Source organism: Armigeres subalbatus, chromosome 1, assembly GCF_024139115.2.
Source record: "Armigeres subalbatus isolate Guangzhou_Male chromosome 1, GZ_Asu_2, whole genome shotgun sequence".
NCBI classification, from domain to species: Eukaryota; Metazoa; Arthropoda; class Insecta; order Diptera; family Culicidae; genus Armigeres; species Armigeres subalbatus.
In genome coordinates this window covers 6,359,196-6,373,595 of record NC_085139.1, presented here as the reverse complement: position 1 = coordinate 6,373,595, position 14,400 = coordinate 6,359,196, and the positions used below count along the sequence as shown (strand labels likewise).

The 14,400-nt window shown below is 39.4% G+C and overlaps 1 protein-coding gene across 1 annotated transcript in view; it reads right to left on the bottom strand.

The window, feature by feature from the left end:
* Positions 1-1,855: 1,855 nt before the first annotated feature.
* LOC134220274 (dolichyl-diphosphooligosaccharide--protein glycosyltransferase subunit STT3B) overlaps positions 1,856-14,400 on the bottom strand; it is a 33,444-nt gene continuing 20,899 nt past the window's right edge. Inside the window, exons 2-5 of the mRNA XM_062699287.1 lie at positions 3,959-5,183; positions 3,687-3,898; positions 3,142-3,612; positions 1,856-3,079 (exon numbers count right to left, since the gene is read on the bottom strand). Of these exons, the coding sequence (XP_062555271.1) occupies positions 2,812-3,079; positions 3,142-3,612; positions 3,687-3,898; positions 3,959-5,183 (2,176 nt within the window). The 3' untranslated portion in view covers positions 1,856-2,811. The remainder of the gene's footprint in view (positions 3,080-3,141; positions 3,613-3,686; positions 3,899-3,958; positions 5,184-14,400) is intronic.

The window sequence follows — 14,400 nt, the reverse complement described above, 5'->3', positions numbered from 1 at the left end:
ATTGATTTTCGGTCCGCCATTTTGAATTTCAAAATGGCGTCAAACATCGATTTTCATGCTCACTCATCGTACCCGATCGAGATACACCCATATTCGATTTTATGTGATTTTGGTTGCCGAAGCGGCGGCCATCTTGAATTTTGGTCCGCCATTTTGAATTTCAAAATGGCGACAAACATCAATTTTCATGCTCTACTCATCGTACCCGATCGATAGACACCCATATTGCATGATTTTATGTAATTTGTTTGCCAAATCGGGCCATCTTGAATTTTCGTTCCGCCATTTTGAATTTCAAAATGGCGTCAAACATCGATTTTCATGCTCTACTCACGTACCGATCGATAGACACCCATATTGCATGATTTTATGTGAGTTTGGTTGCCGAAGCGGCGGCCATCTTGAATTTCGGTCCGCCATTTTGAATTTCAAAATGGCGACAAACATCAATTTTATCTCATCATCCGATCGATAGACACCCTACGATTTTATGTGATTTTGTTTGCCGAATCGGCGGCCATATTGAATTTTGGTCGCCATTTTGAATTTCAAAATGGCGTCAAACATCGATTTTTTATCTCTACTCATCGTACCGATCGATAGACACCCATATTGCATTTACTTTGAATTTCGAGAAAGATAGAATAATAGTCGTAATCACATAAAACTCTGGAAACTTGCTTCTTGATAATATGAACATGACACAACCGCAACACAACAGGTTCGGTGTTGAGTTCACAACTTCTACTTGCGAAACTCGTGCACCGTGCAGCAAAACCAAACCTGAACGGAGCTCCGTGTACAACACACGGTTCAGATTTCTGAACCGAACCGAAACCGAAGAGCAGTACTGAACACTGTGCAGCAGCCGAGAACACGTGTTGAGTTTTGTTGAACCGTACCGGTGGAAACCGGTTTTTCCACCATCGGATGGGCCTAGGTCTTGTGACGGTAGCGGGTGAGACTTGGTGAAACAATTAGCGGCAGTCAACGGAGCCTGTAATGCTCCACTTTTATAGTGCTATATGGAATAAGATTTACTCCACTGTGCTCTTTAGTTCTTACTATTCTATATGCTTATGAGTGATGGTCGGAATGTAGGAACGACTATAATTTGCTTTTAGATGACCCATCTTTTCCTCTCTTTGGATGAAGAAATGGAGTAAACTATAAAAACGTAACTCAATCTTAGGCTGGTTTCGAAGCCGACGACATGAATCTTCAAGCTCCAGAGCGCTGATTAGTTAGAAAAGCGGATACGAATTTGGATCTGCTGAACCCTCTGATTGATTAGAACTGTAAAGGTGAGATTCAGAAATGCCAAAACGCAATGAAATCAGATCTCTGTACAAAACGAATTGGAACTATAAGAAGAAGCAAAAATATGTTTGAACTTCAGTACCGATGCATGGCCAAAATCAGTATAATATCTCACTTATTGTTGAGCCGAAACTGATTCAGAAGCGCGCCTTTGAGAGTACCTTAATACCTTAATCTAAAGAGGCCTTACATTAAGCTTGGGAAAATATCTGAATAAAAAAGACTACTTCATTTCTTCTCAATAGAGAAATGGAGCAGAAAGACATGCACTAAACAAATGACACGGGTATACTACAAAAGTTCAATGAAACAAACAAGTGGTTCACACAGAAAAAAAAAACATTTCGCTCCGGCCATTTGGGGCCACACAATGTTGAGCAGCATTCTCTGGGAAAATAAATGCTAGAGTGCTTTTCACCGTCGTCTCACTGCACATTTCGACTGTTGACACTCTCAGGAGTGAACCAATGCGTCTTTTCACAACGAGATGTGATTGTCCACTGAAAGGGATTGTTCGGAAACTATCATCAACGCATTTCTTTCACTGAAACTGTATTTTTGTTTCTATTGTTTATACTCGCCATTACATTTTTTTTTAGTTTTGTAACGTATCTTATTCACATTCACTTCTCGTATGCTAGCTAGTTTTTATTTACTACTAGTTCACAGTTGCTTTTATTTCTTCTTTCTCCGTTAACCCAGTGAGAATCGAGATATTTAGAATCTAGCCTTCAAACAACCAAACTATATTTCATCATTGATTTATGGGTAAAACGAATGTAAGGTTGCTAAAAAGCCAAATAAAAACGAGTGCATACTGCTGTTCGACATGAATTGAACCCTAGCGAAAAGCATACTCTCGTACATATTCGGCAAAGTCCAATTTGGACAGATTTTTCTTCTAGAGCAAATACAAACGTGAGTTACAAATTGGTATGTGTATGTTTGTAATTATTCTAATTTATAGCAATTCGATTGTGGTCTCTAATTCTAAAACCAAAGTGGTGGTCACCCAGAAACAATCAATAGAACAACAGTCGACGTATCACCAATCTTTTTCTTTTGGTTGCAATAATATATGCCTTTCATTTCCTTCCTATCGTACGAATAAATGTGCTCTAGTTTGACAAAAAAAAAATGTCCAGTTTTAGATAGCAATGCAAACGGAATATCTTCAACTAGTTTTTAGAACACTGACAAACAATGAGAATAGTACTACCAAATTCGGAGCTCTAAAAATCCCCAAACAATAGAGGGGTAGCTTTGCGTTCATTTGTAAGGTAAGGTTTTGTTAATGCAATTGCAGAGATGGTAATGTCATTTAAAACAAAACAAATCGACCCTTCACAGCGACCTACACGCAAGACCATATGGAATCGCAAACAAAAAAAAACTCCTTTTACTCATCTGTTCCCGCTCGTTCGCTCAGTCGACAGTAATGGTTGTTACAAGTTATGGTAGAATCAGTAGTTGGCGTTTGGATTGGGGAGTTTACTTATTTCGCTTTCCCTTCACCACGACCGGACGGTTCTTAATGAGACCTTTCCTCCGCTTGGAGGTTTTACGCGACACGAAGTCACCGGCCGGGACAACCCGTTCGTCCGCCTTCAAGGCGGGCCGGTTGAATTCGTGCGGTTTCTTCACTCGGTAGATACGCACCAGCCAGTGCTCACTGGTGTACGCTTCCTCCAGATAGGTTAGCTCGAAATCTTTGTTCCCGATGACGGCATTTCGGGTGCGGTCGTACCCTGCTGGACCTCTGTAATTGAACGAAATGAGTTTCAGTTGTGTTCTACGAAATCCTGCGATATATGCACTTACCTATAGTCCAGTTTCAGTTCTCCGAATTTGTAGTAACTCAGCTTATACATCAAACAGTTCAACAGGGCCGGAGCTCCTTCGGCGTCAATTCGAAACTCTCCCCGATCGGTGAAGTAATCGCTCTCTCTAATGTCTTTCGGATGTTCGCCTTCCGCAATCCTCACCATCCACAGGAACTTGTTAATGTCGTCGCCACTGTAGCCGATCACACCTCCGAAGATTACCAGCACGTAGTCCACATCCAGCGAGGTCATAATTTCGTAGGCTTTGTCCTCCGGGGATGACATGGCCTTACCCACCAAGGCGATGTGACTGTTGTTCCACGTATTATTGTCCACTAACGTTGTTCTATTGGCCATCCCCGCTATCTGATACCCGTAATCCCACCAGGACATAACACGAGCGTCCGGAGCAGTGTTTTGCCAGAGCCAGTAGTAAGCCTCACGGAAGTCATCAAGGATGTTGCGGGTTCTAGAAAAGGGCAGGGTTTATGTTGCATAATGTTAACTGGGTTCGGGTTCAAAACTGACAATGGAGACACTTACCCATCATTGCTATTGTAGAAAGCAAGCACAATCGAGGGACTGCTGTAGGCATTAGATGTGACCCAGGTACAGTGCACGGCAAACATCATCAGAAGCATCAAAATCGCCACAATTACAATGCTTTTCACATTCGATCCCATTCCTGTATTCTGCTCGCCGTGGGCTCCATGGGCCGAGCTGTCATGCTTCGGTCGGTGCTTCAATTTTCCAGCCTGTAATTTTATGTATTTCCATTTAAAACCTTCCAAATAATTCCTACAACTCCATTTTACCTTGTCGTAGAGTTGCTTTTTTTCGCCGGCCCCCTCTTCCTGCTCCGAATCATTCGCGTCTTTGTTGTTCGGAGTTACATCTTCCTTCAAGTACACTTCCAACAGTCCGGAGAATGCCACGCCAGCCAGAATACAAACCACCGGGGTCAGAGTCAGCATCAACCGCACCATTACTCCGGCGAAATAGACGGCACTGATCGCATACAGCACCACAAACACACGTTCGTCGTTGATCTTCTTGATGCAGTACCACAGTCCAACCGGGAAGGTGCAAACCAGAATGTGCAAATCGAAAAAGAACGAAAACCACGTCGTCGGCTGGTGTTCCGATACGGAAGCGATGATTGGGATGTGAATTTTGGCATACCCGGTGTCCCAAAGGGAGTAGAAACGTCCACTCCAGGGAGCAATCACTCCCAGCATTGTCAGCAATACGACACCAGCAAACACAAGGCCAGCCGCGGCCAAACCTCCAATGATAAACAGTTTCTTGAACTCCTGCTTGGAGAGGACCGTCTGGAGATGCTTCAGAGCGGCGACAGCGAAGAGCAACAAGAACACACCAGATGCAGCCATGTGTTCACTCGTTCGAATCGGTTGGAATCCAACGAACGGAATCTGCATCGACAGGATCAAACCCAGAATGTAGAACGTAGTGTACGAGGTGAACAGCCGTGGTGAGTAGCGTCCCATGATGAGCAGAACAAACACGTGCAGAGGAATCAGATTGATGATGAACACGTAGCCTCCCCAGGCGGAAACCATGTAGAAGTAGGACAACGCAGCGCATGCGGCCCAGTAGACGCTTCCTGTTTTGACAGACTTTACCCAGAGGTAGTAAGTAAACTGGAGAGCAAAGATAGCAATGCCCTCGTTATCATAAGATCCGGCCACGGAACGGCTAATGTATCCGGGTACGATGGCAATGAAACTAGCCGCAAACAGCCCAGCCCCAGCCGACCAGAGCTCCTTGGTCAACAGGTAGGTCGAGATGGCCGTCAGTCCGCTGAAGATGGGTGCCAAGAACACACAAATGTCCCGAATGTGCACCGGAATGTTCAACGTATGCAACAGCCAATGGATCCCGCCGGAAGTGATCATCAGTCCGGGATAGACAGTTCCGCCAACGATACGACCCAGCGGATACCAGGCCGATTCATCGAACCAGTTCAGGAACTTGTAGAATCCATTCTCGACCATATGCGCGGTGGCACGGTAGTTGAACCTGCAAGAGCAATAAAAATAAACTGTTAGAGCATGGCGTTAACTAGCGGTGATTCGGATTCATCGAGACCGAGAGCAGGGCTGGTGGCGATGAATGTCGTTCAAAATAGTGACTTTTGTATGCAGTTGGGTATAGAACTACAAGCTGCATTAGCATTGTTACGGTATAATTCGTAAATAGCAAACTAGTGTTTTATTATTGAAATCCTTATCTAAAATGGTATCAGAAATCAAGAAAAGGCAAAAACAAGCATGAGGCCAGTGAAACTCTCATTAGTACCACGGAGTTGGATATTGAGGATGGTATTCGTTGGATCAGCCAGAAGCTAGTAATGTGACCATGGTACCTCACATTAAGTAACACACCCAGCGACACGGGACCGGGTAGTAAGTCACAAGTGGTGTCACAAAATTATGTTGAGAACTACAACAACATTACCGTTGTTCGATATGAGCTGGAAGTTTTCTGTATAACAGCCAAAGAATTTTAAAAAATCATCTAATTGATTCCTAGACGGTGAACTATTTTTACTCTCAAAGCTGATAAATCTTTGGTAGGACCATTTATTTGAAAAATATAAAGTAATTAAAATAATGAAGAAATTTAAAAATACAATTAAACCCGTTATCCAACTATGGTTTAATAACAAATTTAAATGACGATTTTGAGGCTAGCATTCTAAGAAAAAAATTTAAAGTCCAATAAAACCATGGTCTCTTATTAGAAATGGGTGTCCTACGAAAGGCGGAAAGCACACAAGGCGGAATACGAAAGGCAGAATGAACGAAAAGCGGAATGATACAAAAGGCGGAATCTCAAAAAGCAGAATAAATTGCATTAAACTGTTTTAACTTATGCGGACATTTTGAACCAACAGATCAAATGGCGTGATTCTCCTTTTGCTATATAAAGATATACTTTGGCCGTTGATCGGCCAGATGCATGTTTTCTTATTGTTTAGCGGGGAGACCTTCCGTACCTCAGGGATAAGGCATATGACTTTGTACGAAGCATACCATGCTGAAGGTGACTGAAATCGAATCTCTATATGGTCTGTTTTTGGGTTTCAAATTTTCTCCCCTATCCGACCGAAGCATGGCAATCGTACACTTAATAACTCTGGATGTGCTAGATACTAAGCTAAGAGGCTGTTAGTGTTTCAGTTGTGAGATGAGATTTCAATAGATAGAAAGGGGCTACCCCGTTTTGCATAAACTCTTTTGATATTAAGCCGTTTGGCATATTGGTCATTTAGCATAATAGTCGTTTTGCATCATGGTCGTTTGGCATAACGCAATGAAAATAATCTGATTTTCAATAATCATATTCTTTACGCAACTTAAAGCTGGACTTCAACTTAGACTTCTTGGTATTTACAAAGAAAAAGGCAAGATGCATGCTTTCAAAGAAGGCATCATCAACTCTTTTGCATTATCCAAAGCAATCGCGTATATTTTAAGAAGAAATAATCTCCTACCTTTTTGCATTGCACCGAACAAATGCGTGCTAGTTTCATGGGAAAAAGAAAAGAACCTAAATCGTTGATAAGAATATCAATTATTAAAGTGTGGCCATCTAAATTGAAAGAACAGCTGATGTGCAGATGAAGGGAAAAATCACATTGTAATTATAATTTATATAAATGCCAATAATAACTATTCTGAAAGAATTTTTTTTTTTTTTCGAGAGTTGACCAGTTGTAGTCTTAATAGACTGGTATCTCGGCTGGGCTCTCCATGTGATACACAATACTAGCAGACGACTCAAGCTATGTTGCTCACTAGGTCACTGCGGCCTGGGTTTGTATTGTGATCATACCGATACATTATTCTTTCTATCTACAGTCTGTCAATTATAAACCGAACAAATAATGGAAGCTCAACATGTACATAGATGTTTTCTGAATAAGTAGTTAACATGTAAATTTAATTATTAGTTACTTGGAGCCGACATTCAATACCTAATAGTAGTCTATGTTGACAACGGGTGGTACTGTTGCCATTTCCAAGTAACAATTTCGAATAAAGATGTAATGATATCATTCTGGTAGGGTAGTTTCAAAACAGATTAATTTAAGTACTATTGTAATAAATGGACACATTGAGGAGCTTCCCTTATTTTAACACGGTTGAGTATCGGATGTTTGTCAATACGTCGTCGAGTTAATTGTATCCTATCAGTCACAGTAATGTCATATGTTAAAGTTTCAGTAGTCTAATAGTGATCATTATACAAAATTTCTGTCCATTTTTTCCGTAATTGCTTTTTTTTTGGTCAAGTTCTATTCCCTTTTCTAATATTCAATTTATGTATGAATAAATATTATTAAAATAATGAGGTCTAAAATTCAGTTATTCAGATTCAGGGTATACAATATTCAATATAATAGTGGATGAACGCATCATATGGTCTATCCTCATTTCCGTAAGTGGTCAAGTTATTAGTCTTGTAGCAATAATAGTGGTACTAGTTATTCTCTATCTTGTGAGTGCAATGGTCTCAATTAACTATTCTAAACAGAACTCTGTCTCTTGTCTTTCTGTCCACCGATGGTCATGTATTTATTTTCGGTTTTATTATTTATTTGATATCATTAAATTTCAGTCATTTATTTTACTATCGGTCATTTATTTTATTATAAGGTAAAAGGTCAGCGAATTTGTCTTAATACGAGAAACACTAAGTCATGTCCCCTATATATCCGCTAATTTTTCTAACTAACCTAATAGAAGGAAGAGAGAAACAGTTTTTTGCGTTGATCCATGCAGCTAGAGAGACTAAAATAAAAAGATTATCGAGAAGATATAATAGATACATTCACTATCTCCAATGCCAAATTAGTAAATCTACAAATTCTACTTTTCACTACTAAAATTCTACTTCAGCTATTATACGGGTACAAAATGAATTATTGTTAGCTACTACTACAAGTATAAATAGATGTATGCTATTTGGATAAGCGTTTGTTTCAGGGTCTTGTTAGTATTAGAGTTATGTTAGTTAGACCCCTACTGAGCCCTGCCGGCACCTCCAAATTTACCAATAGGCAGTTGTTGTTAGATCGTGCGACACTAACCATTAGTTAACTTGGAGGCATGGTACCTCAAGTGTTTGGTATAACTGTTGACCTTATTTAAGTAAGATGTGATAAAAGTTTCTCTACGGAGCTTATTTTCAAACCATTACCATTAAAATAACGATATTCTTGTGAAGGAGATATAAAAATGGAAAAATATCTTAATTTTTTAATTTAGTGTTGAATTTAACCTTTGTTTGAAAAAAGCACTCTATTAAACAACAAAAATAAAAATAAAATAAAAATCTTTTTAAGACACTTGAAATATCAACGTCAAGCCCCTTATCCATGGACAGGGAACTATTCTGAAAGAATTGTAATTTTTCTGAGAATATATTATTTTTAATCAATTATACCAAACGATCATTATGCCAAACAGCTATTATGCCAAATAACGTGCCCCGATAGAAAGTAGACAAATATACGGAGGGCCGTGCTTTTAAAGAAGGAAGGGTATTATCCTCCTGCAACTTAGACCGGGCAGATGCGAGCCTTCAAAAATAAAATAAGTCCTCCTTTCCCTCAAGCAGGCGCCTGTGTGAAATTAAGAAATGACAGAATTCTGCCTTTTGAAATTCCGCCTTTCGTATTTCCGCCTTTTGAAAAATGATATATTCCGCCTTTTGTTACAAGTATAAAAAAGTCTGCCTTTCGAGATTCTGCCTTTTATGATTCCGCCTTCCGTGTTTCCGCCTTTTGTTAGAGTCCCGTTAATCTTTATTCTTTGAATATTACTTACTAATATTTTCGAAAAGATGTACTTTATTTACTTCGACTATATAAATTTGTCATCGGATAATATTTTTTTATTTATTTTATCATCAGACTAAGGCCGGAGTGGCCTGTGCTGCACATAAAAGACTTCTCCATTCAGCTCGGTCCATGGCTGCACTTCGCCAACCACGCAGTCTGCGGAGGGTCCGCAAGTCGTCCTCCACCTGATCGATCCACCTTGCCCGCTGTGCACCTCGCCTTCTTGTTCTCGTCGGATCGTTGTCGAGAACCATTTTCACCGGATTACTGTCCGACATTCTGGCTACGTGCCCGGCCCACCGCAGTCTTCCGATTTTCGCGGTGTGAACGATGGATGGTTCTCCCAACAGCTGATGCAACTCGTGGTTCATTCGCCTCCTCCACGTACCGTCCGCCATCTGCACCCCACCATAGATGGTACGCAACACTTTCCTTTCGAAAACTCCCAGTGCGCGTTGGTCCTCCACGAGCATCGTCCAGGTCTCGTGTCCGTAGAGAACTACCGGTCTTATAAGCGTTTTGTAGATTGTCAGTTTGGTACGCCGGCGAACCCTATTCGATCGGAGCGTCTTGCGGAGTCCAAAGTACGTACGATTTCCAGCCACTATGCGTCTCCGAATTTCTCTGCTGGTATCGTTATCGGCGGTCACCAGTGAGCCCAAGTACACGAATTCTTCAACCACCTCGATTTCGTCACCACCGATAGAAACTCGTAATGGGTGGCTCACATTGACCTCTCTTGAGCCTCTTCCTATCATGTACTTCGTCTTCGACGTGTTGATGACTAGTCCAATCCGTTTAGCTTCGCTTTTCAGTCTGATGTAGGCTTCCTCCATCCACTCAAAGTTACGTGCCATGATATCAATGTCGTCGGCGAAACCAAATAACTGGACGGACTTCGTGAAAATCGTACCACTCGTGTCAATCCCTGCTCTTCGTATTACTCCCTCCAAAGCGATGTTGAATAGCAGACACGAAAGACCATCACCTTGCCGTAACCCTCACGAAGGGACTCGAGAATGACCCTGATACTCGAACTACGCACATCACCCGATCCATCGTCGCCTTGATCAACCGTATCAGTTTATCCGGAAATCCGTTTTCGTGCATTAGCTGCCATAGCTGGTCCCGATCGATTGTATCATATGCGGCTTTGAAGTCGATAAATAGATGATGTGTGGGCACGTTGTATTCGCGGCATTTCTGCAATGCCTGACGTATGGCGAACACCTGGTCTGTGGTAGAGCGTTCACCCATAAATCCCGCCTGGTACTGCCCCACGAACTCTCTTGCTATTGGTGTTAGTCGACGGCATAAAATTTGGGAGAGTACCTTGTAGGCGGCGTTCAGCAATGTGATTGCGCGGTAGTTGCTACAATCCAGCTTATCGCCCTTTTTGTAGATGGGACACACGACACCTTCCATCCACTCCTGCGGCAGAACCTCATCCTCCCAAACCTTGGTAATCACCCAATGCAGCGCTCTAGCCAGTGCTTCAACACCGTGCTAACAGCTCTCCTGGTAGTTGGTCAACTCCAGGGGCTTTGTTGTTTTTCAGCCGGCCGATCTCCTCCTGGATTTCCTGGATATTCGGAGCCGGAAGTCGCATGTCCTGCGCGCGTGCTCCTAGGTTCATTACCATACCGCCACCGTTGTCTGCCATATCGCCATTCAGGTGCTCTTCGTAGTGCTGCCACCACCTTTTGGATCACCTCACGCTCGTTCGTAAGAAGCTTCCCGTTTATGTCCTTACACATATCGGGCTGTGGCACGTGGCCCTTACGTGAACGGTTCAACTTCTCATAGAACTGTTGAACAGTTCACGTAAGGGCCACAGCCCGATATGTGTAAGGACATCGGATAATATTACAGTCCCCGAATAATGTTTTGTAATATCAAATGGAGCGGATCCAATATACCTCACCGATAGTGTGGAGGTCAGATAACAAAATCGTTCAAAAATGTCTCTTATAATTCAGTTTTCTTGTCCTCAGGTACATTAAATCTTTTCTACAAGCATTCTATGTAGATGGAACAGTGACCTATTCTCACCCCCATTTTACCAATCGTCACCCCCGGCGGCGGTAGCCTTTTACATCCCAAAAATGCGTATGCTTCTTATGGATCCGGCTATGGTTTGATCACTCAATCTTCGAAGCGTTATAACTTTTTTCTGGACGTTCCGGCAACGTACCTTTTTCGGCAAACTTTCTCTGCATCCTTCGGGTTATACTTTAACGCAATGTGCCACTTAGTTTATGATCTGAACCCTCTAGAAGTAAAAATGCAAAAATATACGTTCTCCCATACTAATTTTCTAACAAACTTCAAACGCCATGCGGAAAGCGAGGAAGCATCCAATCCACTATGGTCCAGGATACAGATTTACGCGGAAAGATGAATTTTACGCCAAAACTATATTTTTTAGAAAAAACTGACTGGGTGGCCCATCATATAAAAAAATTAAAGAATATTTTTTTTATTTCTTGGAATATTGACATGTTATGTTCTACAAAGTTGTAGCGTAGCTTATTCCAATCAATTTTGCTAAAAAAACTTTTTCTGTAGCTCTTAAGTTGGCTGATTTAGAGCAATTTTACCTAATTGGATTAGGGTGTACCTCAAAAAAACAGTATTTTTGATCTATTTTTTTTGTTTTAGATTTCTCGAAAAAGTCGTCTTCAGGTGACTTTTAGAGGTCGAAAAAATGCAACTTTTGATGGGTAAATATGCACAATATCTTTTTCCGATCAAAAGTTATAATCGTTTTTCTGTCAAAATTACATTTTTTTCATAAGTTGATATCTCCAGTTAGGGCAGACCAAAAAAAATATGTTTACACGGCATTTGAAAGATAAATTAATATTCTTTATTATGTCAAAAAAATGGGGATATGTTATTTTTTTATCTCAAGTTTTACCAATTTTACTAAAATCATGTTTTTTCAAATAAATTAATATAACTCAACAACGGAAAAAGATACAGACGATATTCTTATAGCAACACGCGTTTTGAAAAGCCTCAAAAGTCTTCAGAAGATGACATTCGTGAGAAATGAAAAATAAAAAATTTACAGCTCTAACACTTTTTATAAGTTTTATCATTATCATCGTATTGCAAGTGTAAGGAAGAAAGATGCAATTTCGGTCTGAAGTATAATTTTAAGAAACAAAATTTGTTCTACAAAGTTTTTCTGGATACTTGGGCCCTTATTATAGAGTTACCGAAAAATAGAGTGGGCCATTTTATAAAAATGTAAAATCTTCATTTTTTTTATTTTGCGGAATATTGACGTAAAATGTTCTACAAAGTTGTAGCGCAGCTTTTTCAACTTTGCTATATAAACTTTTTATGTAGCTCTTAAGCTCACTTGTTTAGAGTAATTTTACTTACCAGGATTAGGGTGTCCCTCAAAAAACAAGATTTAAGATCTGCTCTTTTCATTTTTTATTTTTCACGGTTGTCACCTTCTGAAGACTTTTGGGGCTTTTAAAAACGCGTGTTTTGCTATAAGAATATCGTCTGTATCTTCTTCCGTTGTCGAGTTATATCAATTTATTTGAAAAAACATGATTTTAGTAAAATTGGTGAAACTTGAGATAAAAAAATAACATATCCCCAATTTTTTGACATAATGAAGAATATTAATTTCTCTTTTAAATGCCGTGTAAACATATTTTTTTGGTCTGCTCTAACCGGAGATATCAACTTATGAAAAAAATGTAATTTTGACAGAAAAATGATTATAACTTTTGATCGGAAAAAGATATTGTGCATATTTACCCATCAAAAGTTGCATTTTTTTGAGCTCTAAAAGTCACCTGAAGACGACTTTTTCGAGAAATCTGAAACAAAAAAATTAGATCAAAAATACTGTTTTTTTGAGGTACACCCTAATCTAATTAGGTAAAATTGCTCTAAATCAGCCAACTTAAGAGCTACAGAAAAAGTTTTTTTGGCAAAATTGATTGGAATTAGCTGCGTTACAACTTTGTAAAACATAACATGTCAATATTCTGAGAAATAAAAAAAATATTTTCTATTTTTTTTATATGATGGGCCACCCTATTTTTTGGTAGAACCATAATGATGGCCTTACTATTTCGAACAATTTTGTAGAACAACAGTTTTTTCTAAAAAAATATAGTTTTGGCGTAAAATTCATCTTTCCGCGTAAATCTGTATCCTGGACCATAGTGCAATCGGACCCAAATTCTACACAGTTGTTAAGGGCCCAGAATGGCTTCGAAAAACCATTGATTGAAAAAAAATGACCATGACGCCCCACTCTATTGTATATGTAGTTAATAACTAGGTCGTGAGTGACAAATTGTTAGACAGAATTAAGTTTGATTTGAAAAAAAAATCCAGCAAGTTCTACACTATTTTGTAGGGAACAATGATTTTCCTACAACCTCTGTATGTAAAAATGTTTATTAACGATTGAAAATCATGTAAATAATTGATAGATATCAAATAATTTCGACTTACTTAATTCTTAAATAGGTCTAACCCCTAATTTGGAAAACTTTTAAAAATTGAAAAACAATATTCTGTACAAGAACCAACCAAAACCTGTATGATAACTGGGCATATGCGAAATTGTTAGATTCTTATACAAAAAAAATAGCTCACAAACAAATTGTAAGGTCTCATACAATATTAATAAAAGAATCTAGCATTTTTGCATACGCCGAGTTCTTCTACAGGGTTTGGTAGGATCTTATACAGAATTGTTAGATAATCTAACAATCACCGGTTGGGTGATACAGTATATAGTTTTTAAAATTTAAGGCTCGACGTAAGACACGAAGGAATTTTTTTGAAGCCCCTTCAAAATAAACCAAGGGGTTTCTTATACTTAATCAAGGAATTTTAGTAAACAATAATTTCTAAATGAGAGACTTGAACACATCAAATTTTGCATCGGTATTACATAAACTCACAATTAACCATAGCACAGATTCTTGCCGGAGGCCAAAGAATCATTGTTAAACCTTAATTGTTTGTTCAGGCTTCCAAACTTTTTTTAATAAACGTTAGTTCAAATTCAAAACATCAAAATATTTAAAATTTAACAGTTATTTTAAATTCAAAGTTTTTTATGCAATTTTAAATGTATCAAAACATCATCAGAATAGATTTTGTGAAATCTTCAAGTATTGATCGTTTGAGCAGTTCCTCGCTCACTATTGGTTTCTTCGAAACATCAGGGCCATGTAGCATAATCAGACTAATAACATTAGCTACAAGTTACAAGTCGAAAAATTACAAGTACTTGAAATTTGTGTTGCATAAACGTGATTCGCCAACTAATAATATTAGTCTTTTTCTTATTGGCATTACATCCCCACACTGGGACAGAGCCGCCTCGCAGCTTAGTGTTCT